The 15,143-nt window shown below is 41.2% G+C and overlaps 1 protein-coding gene and 1 long non-coding RNA gene across 2 annotated transcripts in view; one reads left to right on the forward strand and one right to left on the reverse strand.

Annotated features, from left to right (window-relative positions):
• The window catches only part of LOC102374298 (receptor-interacting serine/threonine-protein kinase 2-like), a 22,383-nt gene extending 15,884 nt beyond the window's left edge, over positions 1-6,499 (forward strand). Inside the window, exons 9-12 of the mRNA XM_014517684.2 lie at positions 1,034-1,102; positions 1,530-1,701; positions 3,129-3,308; positions 5,009-6,499. Of these exons, the coding sequence (XP_014373170.1) occupies positions 1,034-1,102; positions 1,530-1,701; positions 3,129-3,308; positions 5,009-5,331 (744 nt within the window). The 3' untranslated portion in view covers positions 5,332-6,499. The remainder of the gene's footprint in view (positions 1-1,033; positions 1,103-1,529; positions 1,702-3,128; positions 3,309-5,008) is intronic.
• LOC112549501 overlaps positions 1-15,143 on the reverse strand; it is a 43,444-nt gene that overhangs the window by 8,348 nt on the left and 19,953 nt on the right. Inside the window, exon 2 of the long non-coding RNA XR_003092927.1 lies at positions 12,828-12,931. This is a non-coding gene — a long non-coding RNA (uncharacterized LOC112549501). The remainder of the gene's footprint in view (positions 1-12,827; positions 12,932-15,143) is intronic.

Genomic DNA, 15,143 nt, shown 5'->3' on the forward strand with positions numbered 1-15,143 from the left:
ACACCATGGGGCACCGGCTATGAGGCGGGTGAGGGGCTGCTCTTCCCCGTGCTCAGCACCAGCTTGTAACATTTTTGACAGGAACCAAGGGCAGATTAATATTAATTTTCTAAATTTTTTAGGGGCCCCATGGGCCAGATGCGGCCTGCAGGCCGTATTTTGCCCACCCCTGGTCTTAAGTATCTTCACATTTTAAGTGTAACATGTGGCAGGGGCTCAAGGGTCAGACATACAGAGAATACTCTCAGACAATTTATTCAAGAGTGAAAACAGAAAGATGGTATTGGGTTAACCATATCAGTTAATGCATTGTTTCAACAGGTAATACAACTGAGCTGTGGGCTGCTTTACTTCTATGTGAAGCTAATGCACCTGATTAATACTTCTGCAGTACTTCCATGAATGTTTTGCATATGACTTTAGCCTCATTTGAAGAAGGTTTTATTTTTTCCATTTGCTAAGATAACCAAGAGAACTGCTCGTTGTTCGAATAACAATAAGTTAGGCATAACAAAACAGTTTTGAAGATGCTACTGAAAATATCTACAAAGGAAGAAATGGATTCTGGCTTAGTGAAATACAAAGGGAAGTTAAATGACCTTGAATGAACTTGTTGCAGATGAACTAAATTGGGAAAATGAGGACAAAAGCTACAAGTCATGATGCATCTTTGCTGCGAGCAAACAGTTTGACACATTAGCTACAGCACAACCTTGTAGATTAGCTGTATTAGAGGAAACTGGCTGTTGTAGCAATCCTGATACACTCATACGGATTTCAGCCTATAGGCATCCTCTTTCTCCCCTCCATGATCTAAAACTGTATTTTATCAATAATTTAAAACAGCAGAAACTTTAGCAATATAGACATGAGACCAAATTCTACACTCAAACACCTGTGTAAAACTAGAGTCACAACATGGAGTTCATTGTATACAACTGAAACCAGAATCGGATTTAGTGTTGAACACAGATTCTCTGATTACATGGATTATGTGAGTGTTTACTACAGTGAATGTATCTTTTTCTTACAGGAGAGTGCAGTGAATGCATGCAAAGGCTCAGATACATACACACTTCAGATAGATGTACGGAATTTAGAGGTGAGCAAATTATACCTTCTTTTACAGGCAGTAGGGGAAAAACTTTAAAGAACACGTAAGTCCCATTTTCAAATATGACTTAAGATGCTTCAGATATGCACCAATCCAGAGGTGTGACTAGTTCAGCTTGAGTTTCAATATACAGTATAGCTGCCAGTACCATGGGTTGCAAGATCCACCTAGGACCATGGGTCAGTACCTAGGTAATTTACCTAAGTCTGTGCAGTTGTAGCTATATCGTTACTGGTACTTCAGCTAGCTAGTTTAAACTAGCTTTTCTATGTCAATACAAGTTGCAGTTACACTTCTGGATTGCAGTGCTGATGTACCCTTTCACTCCCAAAGGAAGTTTTTTAGTCAAGATGATCTCTGGTATAAAAGAGAAAAATCAAGAAAAAATAGTCTTCTTTGTTTCATCTCTTCTCAGCTCATCAATGCACAGAAAAACAGCAACTGGCTCTTCAACAAGAGAATTCCTTTAATACCACAGAGCTTGTCAACTGTTCTCATTGACAGCAGTACAGATGATGCAGGAAGAGAGGATGTTAATCATATGGCACTTGCAGATACCACACCCCAAAGCACAAGACAAAAAAGAGGTATGCAGGACTGGATCCACCTTAGGATGCTTTCAGCTCCAAGCACTATCAAAATGTTAAATATTTCTAATGGCTTCCTCTCCATGACTCCCTGTTCAGTGTACAATTATATACCCTCTGTTGTCATAAACCAAAGCAGCACAATCCACTACAGTGAAGGTCTTTTTTGAGTGCTGCAGTGGTACAAGATTTTGGCCACCACCCTTTAACAGCAGAGCTCACATCTAGCTGCTGTATATCTAGAAGTGAGTGGGTAAACCTGGAATCAGGAACACACCCAAGGCAGACATGGAATTTTCTGATTTGGCACATTCTTAAACAGCCTTTACCAATGGGACTTCTCTGAACCCTGATCGTGGCATGCCAATTACTACCCATTCTTTCATCCAGTGGATAGAAGATAGGTGCAATTTTTATTGCCTCATGCCATAACAAGTAAAACAAGCTATCTACATAAGTACCTAATGAGAACATCATCACTGCAGCACTTTTTCCCTAGTTTCTAATATCTGCTGAGAAATGTCTCGCTGTAGGTAGAAAGTAATTGCCCAGGGAAAGTTCCATCTCTTCAGGCAATTCAGGAATGATTCATATCAGCCATTCCTAGGTAATAGCATCTTTTGACTTCTTACCAACTTCAGGTGCAAATGTATGGCAGTCCTAAACTGTGAGCAACCAGTAATATGGGTATTGGAAACCTAAATTTAAGCTAAATTTTATGTTTATTTAAAAAGCCTGTTATAAAAATTACTACCCAGAGAAGCGTTCCTGTAATTAAAACCTAGCTGAAACATATGATTTAGATGTTACCCTGTAGTATTATTAGTTTGACAGTAGCACGTAGGAGCTCCAGCCATAGACCAGGACAGCAATGTACAAGACACCATATAAACAAGGATGTTTTTGCCTCAGAGTGCTAGAGTGTATGCTGCAGCACCAAAATCCTGAAAACAAAGTTGGATAAATAAATGCCTGGTGGTATACAAGCTGAGATCTTTATTTTTATTACCAGTAAAACATATAAATAGTTTTTCCCAACCTATGATTTAAAATGCAACATCCATTATGCATTCCAATTTTAAAAGCAATGATTAGTTACTTAAGCCTTAGTAACAGTCCCTCTCCATACAGTGCAATAAAAGAAGTATTCTGCATGAAAAGACAATATGATACACCAATTGTGAATTTCTCATCTATACTCTCCTCCTTAAGACAATGGTCTCAAGGTTTGAAAATGTTTACTAATAAAAGGCAAAATCTGCATAAGACTGGAACCCAGAAACAAGTATCCTGATGATGTAATATTTGATGGTGCTCCCAGCTCCCATTTTATTAAAGATGTAGTCCTATATGCCAGCAAACTCCTGTTCTACTGTAAATCAGTTCAGATGTCTCATCTTAACCATCTTTAATTTTTCCATACCTAGGCTATTGCAACAGAAAATCAAATCTGCAGTCTTCCTCTTCCACTCCTTCATCTGTTCCAAATGAACAGAGTGAAGCTGGTGTTCCATGTCATAAGAAGCTAGAAGCATGGCCGCACCAGCCACGACAGTTACCCAAGTGCAATTCCCAACAAGCCCCACAATTTCAACGAACAGAAACAGGTGGGATTCCAAGGAAAAAGCTCATCCTTTTTATAGTCAAGATTTTTCCTTTCTTCCAAAAACAGAAGTCACTAACAATATGACAGAGTACTATTTTGCTTTGCTAACCATTAGCCATGGACTAAAATAAAAATTGCGTTTTGGGTTTAGGGGATATTTCTTTGTGAACTACTTTCGGATTTTTCTTGTACATTTCCTAGTAATTATGAGCTTTGACACTGGTCATTATCATTGTAAGAAATAGGATATACAACTAGATGGTCCCTGGGTTTGCTGCAGTGTTCCTGAAAGTTCAGGCCTTAGCCAAAGACATTTTGCTCTTTTGCATTTTTTGCTCTTCTTGTTCAGAAATAGGCTCTCATTAGGCAGGATTTTTATGGAAAATACATAACATATATAGTAGGCTTTTGGCAAAGCAGGCCCACTGATAATAAAAGAAAGTAGAGAAGACATTATTTAAGTAGTTTAACCTTTAATCGTGAATACTTTATGCTTCTGCCAAGGCTGTTACTGGATGTGGAAAAGGACAGATGGAGGACAACTTTCCCTTCTTTTACTTTCTTCTTGCAAGATCCTTCTTTCTTCTTGCAAGGCTTCAATTTCCCCTCTGAGTAGAAGTGCATAAGACTAACTTTTGCTCTGTGAAAGCCACCTCTTTTCCATAGTAAAAAGTTTGTGAAAGCAAATTTCCCAGTTTTTGCCAATTTGACCCTTATCATCACCGTGAAGTTGGACATCTCTTTATCCCATCCAGTTATTGGAGATTGGAGGCATGGTTTCTAGGCAAACCAACAAAAGACCTCATGTGAGAAAAGACAGTGACAGGGCCCCCTTAGTAACAGAAAAGGAATGCAAAGAATGATCAAGGCCTCTTGATCAAAGTAATAGTGGCCTCTTTTCTTCTTCTCACTGGAGGGACAAAATAATGAATACTAATTGATCTAAAAGGCATAATCTCATGAGTTAATAAAGAGAGGCTTCTAAGACAAAATCCAGAGTTCTTGACCATTATGTCAGGGTTTGAATTTCTGCACCAGTCTCATTTCAGTGTATATAATAACATTTCTTTGCGATGTAGAAGTATTGAGCTGTATTATCTTCCAGATTTACCCATGCTACCATCTATTCTGCCATTCTCTACAACAGAGCTTTCCAAACTGTGTGCCGCGACACATTAGTGTGTCGGCGGCAGTGTGTAGGTGTGTCGTGCGAAATGCAGAAAATTTTGCGGAAGGGCACCGCGGAGCTCCCTTACTCGTGTCTGCTTCCCTTGGCCCCTCCCCTGGAACTGAATTACTGTGTCGCAAAATGATGCATGTCTAAAAAGTGTGTCACCAACATGAAAAGTTTGGAAAGCTCTGCTCTACAAGATGGAACAATCCTCTCTACTACTTTACAAAAGTCTTTAGATGCTCCGTTGCCCAGGCCAGACTTGGGAATCCCCTCCCTTTATATCTTCTCATCACTCACTAAAAACACTCTTTAGAAAGAATTATTTTTCTGTAGTGCTGTTCAAAGGCCAGTGCTATTTTTAAAACAAAGTCTGAAAGTCAATGAAATCTTGATCATCTCCTTTCAATTCAGCAGAGTAACACTTCTGTTAGTTAATTCTGCCTATTGATTAATTATGCAGTTCATGGAAAAACAGCACTGCCAGTTTGGGTCTTATCTAATTTTGGGTTTTCTTCCCTTAACTCAAGGTCCTTGCTACAAAGGACACTGCTGCCAGATACTAGCATGCGGGCGAGAGGCCATCCTGAGCTGCATGACAGAAGGGCGCCTCAACCACATCCTTGATGTCCTTCGCTCCCAGCATGTTTTGTCTAGAACGGACTATGAGACAATCAGCTCCTTCCCTACCCTGACCGGCCGTGCCCGCGCTTTGTTAGATACTTGCCTCTGCCTCGGAGAGGGGGCAGCCCAGACTGCAGTGACTGTGCTCTCAGCTAACAAATGCTGCCTTTTGGCACGAGGAAGCTCCAGCTGTGACAGCCTGACTAAAATAAATAGGCTTCTGCAGTGACTGAAAATATTTTTCATGGTTTGTTACATGGATCAGTGCACAGCAATTGGAATGGCACTGATTCACATTAATTCCTCATTATCCACTGAATGAAGTTCATTCCTTTGACTATTGCTCTGCAATTTTAGCACTCGACTGGAAAGAGTAGGCTGGATTAAGGGATCAAGTCATCAATTGCCTGCAGAAATGACAGTGCCTGGTAAAACTTAGATCTTTGAGATGGTAGGATTATGGAACATGCCAAAGTCTAGTTGAGGTCAGATTCATTTCCTTCATTTTTAATGGAGATAAAAGAGATTGTGGCTTCCTGGTGTTTATACTGTGAGAAGAAGGCTGCTGCCCAGCCTTTTGAAGTCTAAAGGCACTTAAGGATGGACTGCTGCACAAGGAGGAAGAAAGAAGCTGCTTAATTGACAAAAACCAAGCCATCTGTTGCATGTACATTTTAACTTAAAATAAAAAAAAGGAATAATTTTTCAATTTTACAGCATGCAGATAATGAATCAGTTATTCTATTTTCATACACAAAAGTCCATTTGCTCTCAGAAATTGGTGTATTTGTATTTTAACAGGTGTATATTTAGAGACCGTCTTGAAAAAATAGCCCTAAATGTGTTAAATAACAGTAACATGCCACATGCATGCAGTTTTAGGGAGTACACATATGATGCAAATGTAACATTAAGTAACCGGCTGCTTTGGAAAGAGAGTTCCACTGAACTGTAAATTAAAACTACTAAGATTATCTTCTATAAAACAAAAATGAAACTGTGCAAAGTCCTTACATTTTAAGGCACAGTGGGATGCCTTCAAGCTTCAAGGAACAAGATTAGCATGAAAACATTGCCATTACATGACTTAAAAATATTTAGATGGCAAGTTACATTTTTTTTATTTCACTACACTGCAACTGTTCTTTGTACCTCTGAGCTGCTCGGTTAATACTATGGTTTTATAAATTGGAATCTTAAATGTTGTTGTGGAATGCTATAAAATATATCTATACAAGAGACTATTCCATGTGATACAATGGTTTGGAACTTCTAGCCTTAGAAGGTCAGAAATAACCATTTTTAGACATTCAGTCAAGCTAGAAGGTTTCTTGCATCTACAAGATGGTTAATATTGAAAATAATGTCAAAGTATGTTGAATATTTGTCATTTTAATAAAAATGATTACTTTTACTTCAGAGTTTATTTCAGCCTTTATTACAAGTGACACATTTCTCTATAGTTTCTACATCCCCAATGAAAAAGCCTGTGGTAATAAAAGAGGGATGGATCATCACTGATCAAAAAAGGAGCAAGTATCTATACTATACTGCTTGTTTAGGAGGCCTAAAGGAATCAAGACTAAAACCCAAACCAGTACAGTTAATAATCTATAAGATTAATTTTATTCACAGTCTTTTCACATGGAGGCATGCAATACACTTGTCAGCTTTAACTATTTGCTTTCAGGAATTAATCCATTCAACTGATCTTTGAAACATCTAAAATGGATTGCTGGCTTATAAGTGAAGATCTCTTTCAAAATGGGTAACTGATTTTGATAAGTAGAGGACAGGGTCCAGTCAGTGGTATTCACCAGGGGTGTCCTAAAACATTAATTACAAACAAATACCTGCAAATTGTAACAACACCTGATGGACAAAGGGACTCACTACACATCATTCAGTGAATTACCATGAACATGTGACAGATTAATGACTACAATGTTCCAAGTTGCAACATTGCAAACTATACTATATTGGGATGCGATTCAGTTTGTGACTATGCAAACTCATTTAAAACCCCCAAAACTCACATACATGTAAAGTGTGATGCCATTAAGTCACAAAAAGATAAATTTTCATCACATGTGCATTGCCTGGACATCACGTGTACAAGTGCTTTAAACACTTTGTGTGGTGAGAAAAAAGCAGACCAAAAGGTTAGAAATATATAATCAGAAAATAGTTACTTGAGATTTATCTTTAAATAAGCTAATTCATCTAGTGAAGTCTGAAATGCAGAGTTGTCATAGGAGAGGGAAAGCTGGTAAAATGTAATACTGAACCAGACCTATATGTGGTGATAGCAGACAGCTAATTATACCCACATTTGCAATGCGATATAGCAAGATAAAAGCCTAGTGTAGTGTAGTTTAGGGCTCAGCATACAGATTTCATGCAACTTATTATAGAAACAATATTCTTTTCTATTTGGCTTTGAAATGACCACAGCTTGAATTTTCCCTTAAGTTCTGGGTAGGAAGGGAGTGGGAGCGAGCCACCAGCTAGGGTTTGCCTGGCCTGAGCTGGAGGGGGGCAAGTGGATTGGAGCCCCACCCCCCACTCCAGCTCAGGCCAGGCAAACACCAACTAGCAGCTCACTTCTCCTCCCTCATCCCCCACAACCCTTCCTGCAGGCAGCACAGGAGCTGGGAGGGGAGGTGGGGTTAGGAGAGAGTGGCAGCTCCTCAGGCTCAATTTCCCCCCACCTCTGACCCAACAGGTGAATAATCTGTTGGGTTGGGGTGGGTGCTCCAACTCATGGCATTTTATGTAAAGGATTATGTTTTAGAGTGGGGGCCTGCACATCTGTCAGGCCCTTTAGGGCTGACTGTGGGTAGAAATACGATCTGCAGGCACCAGAAAAATGAAAACAGTAAAGTCCAAGGTAGGGTACAAAAGGCTGTTGTTACGAGAAAAGGGCATCTCATATTTCTTGTGTCATAGGCCAAATGGAGGAATTTTTTTATAAGTCTTATGTTTTTCCTTGGAATAAGTTCATCACAAATTGAGAATCCTTCATTTGATGTCAGAAATGGGGCCTAATCCTACTCCCTTGGAAGTCAATCATGAGTCTTCCTTTGATGCCAGTAGAAGCAGAACTGGGCTTTTGGCCAGTCCATGACCTGGGAGATATCTTATTAGGCTTTACAGTTAAATTTTCATGACAGAATGTGTATCAAGTCACTTGACTTCATCACCACATTTATACCAGCTTTTTGTCTGTGTAAACCACTGAACTAAATAGTCAGAGACACCAAAATGGGAAACTGAACCTCCTGTTTCTCCTTATTGTAAAGTAAACCTAAAACTTCAGTCCTCTTTAGCCTGCTTTAACATTCTAAATCCAGGATAATGGGAGATGTATTGTTTGTATGAAACATTCTTTCCTAAAATAAAAAGGTCAGTCTGCAGTTTGATACTATGTGACAATGTGTAGTTGCTTCATGAGAAACATGGTATGTTATGATATTTTAATGTACTATGGTGGTGTCAGAAAACTCAAAGCAACTATGGGGTTGTTAATTACAAACTGATACTCTTCAAAGTACTCAACCTTCCCACCAACAGTATACTGTAGTAAGTTTTAAGACGGCCAAATTATGAGAGAGGTATTCTGATACAGACATGCTAATTAAAGCAAGCTTATGTAATCAGGGCCAGGACATTTTGGAGAAGATTATGAAGTTTACAGCTAATGGTTCTGGTGCTTCAGGCACAGGGGAATACTTTGAAATGCTCCATTTTTGTCACCATCTGAAACATAGGTGATGTTCAGCATGTAGGACTCTACAGTCCTCACATCTTCCTACTGAAAGCAACTGCCTTATATGATACTCTAAAGAACATAAGATGCAAGCAGGTAAGACATTGTGTTGGTATTTTTAAAATATCCATCATCCAGGAAGCCACTGTTATCACAGAACCAGAAAGCCTAAAATAACCATAACTGAGTTACCATCTATGCAAAATGGGATTGGAGTACACTTGTAGCCCAGGAAATATATGAGGCAACATGATTTTTTGTTTGTTTGTTTTCATTTTGTTTTGTTTTCGGTGATATCTTTTACTGGACCAACCTCTATCCCAACTATATAGCTGGTCCAACAAATGATATTAGGAAAAAGAACCCCTCCACCCAAAAAACCTTTCCTCTATCCAAACACACTAGCCAATGGAGCTTCACAAGATCCAAGCTTTTGCACAATTTGTCCCCATTGATTGGGCATGAGGAAATCATTTGTTCAGGTCTAAGCAGACCTGAACGTCAAAAGCTTAAAGTAAGATAATGACGCACACACTGCAAAAAAGTTGTTTTTCCCACTGGCTGTTTTGAAACAACTTATTAAAATATTACACGCAAGGTAAGTTCACTCTTTAAGCCTAAAGCAAGTTTTCTTTCCAAAAAAGCAGTGGTACCAAATAGAATGGACATTGGAGATTTATTAGTTATTGTAATTGCTATACAAAATTTACAAAAATCTGTTTATTGAAACAAGCATTTAGAGTGGTATTCAAAGCAGAGCTAACACCATCAGAAAACAGTACATTTCCTATGCAAAATTCTACCACTGCAAAAAAAAAAAAATCATTACAAAACCTGCAAGTATGCAACCAGGATATGTGGCTACTTGCTCATTATCACCTCAGCTGACTAACACTGCCAAGCAAACCTTAAATTTACAAACACACTTGCAAGAAACAAAGCAAATTAACAGGTGATATGAAATCTCACTTCACTATCTAGTAGATGAGTGTCTGGTATACAACAGTAACTTTAACTGATCACCAGAAATTCAAGCTTTTAAGCTTTACACACAGCTTCATCACCACATAATCATACTTAATACCAGCAAAAAGAGCAGTCATGCAATATACATAACACTATTTCTAATCTGAAATTCTGTGGCTGCATGTTATAAAAAGTAATGACTTGTGTCCTATGAATTACCTCTAGAGGGGAGCAAGGGTCAAGGTTGAAAAATCAAGTTTCCCTTTGGACTCTGGCTTGAATCTCATTAGCCTTTGAGTACTGCCTCAAAGCATTGGCCTTAACAAACCCCTGAAGTTGAGGGAAGTTACAACTAGGATAAAAGATCCATAGACCAAAGCAATTAAATGTAGCTATTAAAAGCTTTTGCTAATATTTAAATCTTCAAAACCTGAAACATTTGTGATGAATATATACTTGAGTTTACCTCAAGTTAACTGATGGCTAACTAATCTGGGGTAATTACATGTCTTAGAAGATGGTTTTAAAACAGTCAATAAAGAGTAAAACAAGTTAAGTTTTGAATACTACCTGTATATATACACCTTATACTCCCCTCCCACACACTTAGAGAAAGTGTACACTCATCTTAAGTCTCCATGTAAAAAACACTTATCCCAAACATTAAAAAAGCTCTCCTGAGGCAGGAAGAAAAATGTCAAACCATATGACAAGTCAAAAAAAAAACACAAGCAAGAATTGTAGCACTAACATGGGAACACATTAAATTTCATGGATTTTTTTCCTTTACTTGAGGCTGAATCCTGAATTCTTAACTCTGATAATTAGTCCAAATGATGACAAAAAGACTATTCATATAGGAAGGTTTTGCAGGAGAACCTGGGCAAGTTCATTTAGGCATGCATGTAAAATAGGGTTGAGATCCCTTCCAACCCTAATTTTCTATAGGAAGGATTTGGGGGACATTAGATCATGTGTCTTTGAGAAAAAAATATTTTACAACGGGTGGGCAATTATTTCGGGTAGAAAGCTGCTTAACGAATTTTGGTTAGCTGTTGAGGTCTGCATGGATAGTCCCACTGCTTGACAGCTGCTCCACCCCCTGGTCACCATCTTGGGACTGGAAGTCCTGCCCTTAACCCCTGACCTTTGTCACCTGAAGTCCTTCCCCTTGTCCCCTAGAAATACTCCTTTTGGGAGGGGGGATTGCCATCTTAGAACCGTAAAAAAAACAATCGTACACTAAAAGACAAAAATTACTATAACATATTTTAATTTTATTACAAAAAACACTGTATATTGAGGTGATTGCATAAATAACTCAAAAATAAAATCTTAGTCTCGTACATTGTGTGCGTGTGTGTGTGGGGTGAGGTGGGGTGGTTGTGTGGGGGAGCATAGGTTATGTTGGGGGTTGTGGGAACAGGGTGTGGGTGTGTGTCATTTGTGGGCTCTGAGAGAGGGTGGGGGGTCTGGGGATCCCCCTGCACTCCCTCTATGGCACAGCAGTAGCAGGCAGGGCACTCAGGACACTGGTGCCCAGCAGTGCGAAGCTCCAGCCAGCATTGCACATCATCAGCGCTCTGCACACTCTCTGGGCATGGGAGGGAAGCCCCAGGCACTGGAGCCAGCTGCCTTCCCTGCCCCGCAGGGGAAGGCGCCTGGAGCTTCCCTCCCCTGCTGTGCAGCTCCAGAGGAGAAGGCAGCCAGTTCTTGCACCTGGGGCTTCCCTCCAGTGCTTTGCGAATGCAGGGGGCTCCATGTGTGCAGCGGGGAGCACTGGTGATACAGACTGTCTAGCAGAGGCTGCATCCCTCACTGCAATGTGCAGCAATGGCTAAAGCTGTGCTCCAAAGGCATGAGCACCCTGAATGTCCCATCTGCTGCTGCTGCCACCACCTGCTCAGGCTGCATGATGTGGGAGGACTGTGGGGAAGCCCCCAAAGCCCCCCACCCTCCCTCATACCCACACCCTGCCCACCCAATCTCCGCACTGCTACCACGCCCCTGGGCACAGGCTCCATGCAGCGGCCACCCCAGCCCCATGCTCTGCACTCCAGCCCAGCTGCAGCTCTGCCCCTGCTGCCTGGAGTCAGCAGCAGACCAGGGAAGAAGAACAGGAGAGCGGTAGCCACAGCCCCACCCAGAGGCTGTGTGCTGGCTGGGCCCTTCCACCCACGAGGGTGGGAGTGATGCACAATAGGGTACACCCTCCCCTCTCCAGACATACATGTGAGCACCTTGCTCCCACCCTCATGGGCAGAAGGCCTAGGCAGGGTACAATTTGTTTGTGGGCGCAGTGGAACAGATGGAAGTGCTTAGCAGACCAGATCCAGCCCACAGGCTATATTTTGCCTGCTCCTGTTTTAGAACTTTCTATAAAGAACTTAGGATTCTGGCTTATGGTTTATTTCATGTGTAAAATACCAGAGCTACGTTGTTCAAGCAGGTATGCTCTCCCCGAACTTTGGGTTTCTCTATATATGAAAAAAACCTTATTAACTTGTCTCCTGTTTTATCTATGTGTCTTACATTATCAAAAAGTCACATAGGAGTTCATGGGACCTCAATATTATTCTAATTGTACTCCTTATCAAAGGAAGTAGTTCTGTGCCTGGTACTGCATCCACTTCACTTACTGTATGGTTGACTTGGTAGCTGGTATGTGGGCCAAGTTAAACAAGCTTTCTTGATTTTGAAGGTCAGTCCAGCATAAATTAAACTACCTGACAGAGCCCTGCAAAGAACATATTTAATGAGTTATTTGTGTTATAATAAGGTTAGTGTAACCTGCAAGTTGTATTTACAATCTGATTAAATTAGGTAGGTATTAAGAACAGGCTGCTGGCAGTCCAAATCTTGTACAGTACAGAATCCAAAAATTACAAAATGGTGAGTAGGTACCATGTCCCGATGAACTTTATTCAATGTTTTTTTCCAGTATAGAAAATGGGGATACAGCAAGGTTCTAATGGCAACTTGTTACTTACCTTTTGATCCCAGTGCCAAAGAAATGTTCATATAACATTCTGCAGAGATGTGAAGCCCCTTACAGCCACTTGGCTTTGCTGAAGTTTAAGGCTTCCTCTGTTTCCTGGAAAAAAAGCAAGAGATGCATCAGTTGAAGGAACTGTGGGACCTTTAGACCAGATATTTACAAGAATAAAAATCTATTCACTCTAAGAGACCTGAGGCATTGTAAAGGACTTTGGCACTGACCTCCAACACCTCTGCTGGTCCCTTCCTTATACAGTTTGGCTTGGGACAGAAATTGCAGATAAACCAGTATAAGCGATGAGCAGGAAAATGGAGAAAAAAAAAAAATCACAGATTTTCCCCTTTACCAGAGGAAAAAGCAGATTTCTCATTTTACCAGAGAAACCCGCAGATTTTGCAGTTTTGCAAAGAGCTCCCTGCAGGCTGGCAGAGTTCCAGCCTGCAAGGGGCTGGGTGGAGCAGAAGGAGGGCAGTCAGGCAGGGGCTACCATGTGCATGTACAGCCTGGAGAGCAGCTCCCACTGGTAAGTGAGAAGGGGGATTGAGACCCACATAGGGAGCAAGGGAGGGAGTTGGGCAGGGCTGGGGTTGGGGCTGGGGCTAAGGCCGAGCTCTGTGCTCTGCTCTGCTGCAGTAGCTGCTGGGCTGTGGACCTGGGTCCCTAGCCCCATAGCCCTGGCAGCTGGAGGCCCCCTCCAGCAGGGCTGGGACTGGCAGGGGGCTGTGGGTGGGGAGCAACGGGCACCAGCAGGGCTTGGGGGGGCTGTGAGAGGGAGTGAGGGACATGAGCAGGGCCAGAGAGCTGGGGTGGAGATAGGGGGGGAGTGAGAGGCACCAACAGGGCCAGGGAGGCTGGGGGGGAAAGGAAGAGACTTTCATTTTACATTACAGATTTGGGGGGTTTTAAAAATCAGAGAATGAGAGATTTTAATCAGGGAAAACCAGGATCCCTGGCAATGAAAAACTACTTCAAATCTGTAATACAACAGAAGTTCAGTGCACATAAACTGCTTTCAAAATGGCCAAAACCAGTTTAAGATAAGCCTGGATGTACCTGATTTAGGTTAAATCAGTTTATTGACCTTCTGCCCCAGACCCCCTTCAGATTCAAGTTAACTCACAGTCCCCCAGCATCCCACGATGTTTTGCATGTCCCCTACAAACTTGCTCTCACAGAGTAGGTGGGCTAGCCTTGGCCCAAGCTGTCTGCAGAGAGGCATGCTTTAGTGCCCCCCTGGCTTCTGGCCTGGGCCACTGCAGGCATGTGGTAGCATTTCCAGAATCAAAACTGAATGTCTGTTCACTGGCTTATCCATTTATTCTACACAGCATAGACAAATCTGTGAAAATTGAATTGGTTCAGCCTCAGGCTTTTTGACTGTCTGTATTTAGTTCTCATGGTCTTAAAGTTTAGTAGAATTATATGAGTTCATAAGCAAGCTGTTTGTGCTTTGGAAAACTCATTGTATCAGTGAGATGGCAATAAAAAAATATGTTTATCTTATACAACACTACCAGAAAGAATGCCAAGGAAATGTAGTCTACCAACCAAGGAAGGCTATAGAGCTATGTTACCTTGCTATAGTATTAACTGAGGAGAAAGGCTCAAAGTGATGACATAAAAATTCAATACATAAAAAAGCAATACGAAAAACCCAAAATAAAGATATGAGCTTTTCAGCCTGAATTGCCTACAAACTCTGTTCCATGTGGATGTACCCTTATCCCACATGCATGCATTATAGCATCATATCATAAAAGAATAGGAAACTAGTAGAGAAACACTTTGGGGTGAGAAAGGAAAAAACTGCATTCTGGATTTAGTTGGATAGTACTAATTCAAACCTGGCAGTGTCACTGCTCAGTTGCAAGTATCACTGCACAACTGCCAGTAAACAGCCCTCCTCTCCCACTTAACATCCTTTTTCTAGGACTCAGCCTAAGCTAGACCAAGTTAAACCTTTTTCTTCCTTCCATCCTAAACAGAATCTTCCTCACCTACTGCTTATTCTTCTCTCACATAACAGAAGATGAGATCTCCCGTCTCATGGTCTCTAATGGTATGAGCCCATGTACATTTGGAGCGGTTTCAGAAGGGGAGGAGGGACCCTTACTTGGAACCACAGAGCATGTGGACAAGCTAGGAATGATACAAGTGTAGCAGAATACCTCCAATTTTAGCAAGGCTTCATCCAGGATTATAGCTGAGACAGTTTTACTACATTTGTTTGGCTCCCAGCTTGTCCACACCCGACAGAACACAAGAGCTGCTATGCACTCCCAATAAGCAGCTCCCCTATGGACATGGC

Source organism: Alligator sinensis, unplaced genomic scaffold (genome assembly GCF_000455745.1).
Source record: "Alligator sinensis unplaced genomic scaffold, ASM45574v1 scaffold97_1, whole genome shotgun sequence".
Lineage (NCBI taxonomy): Eukaryota > Metazoa > Chordata > Crocodylia > Alligatoridae > Alligator > Alligator sinensis.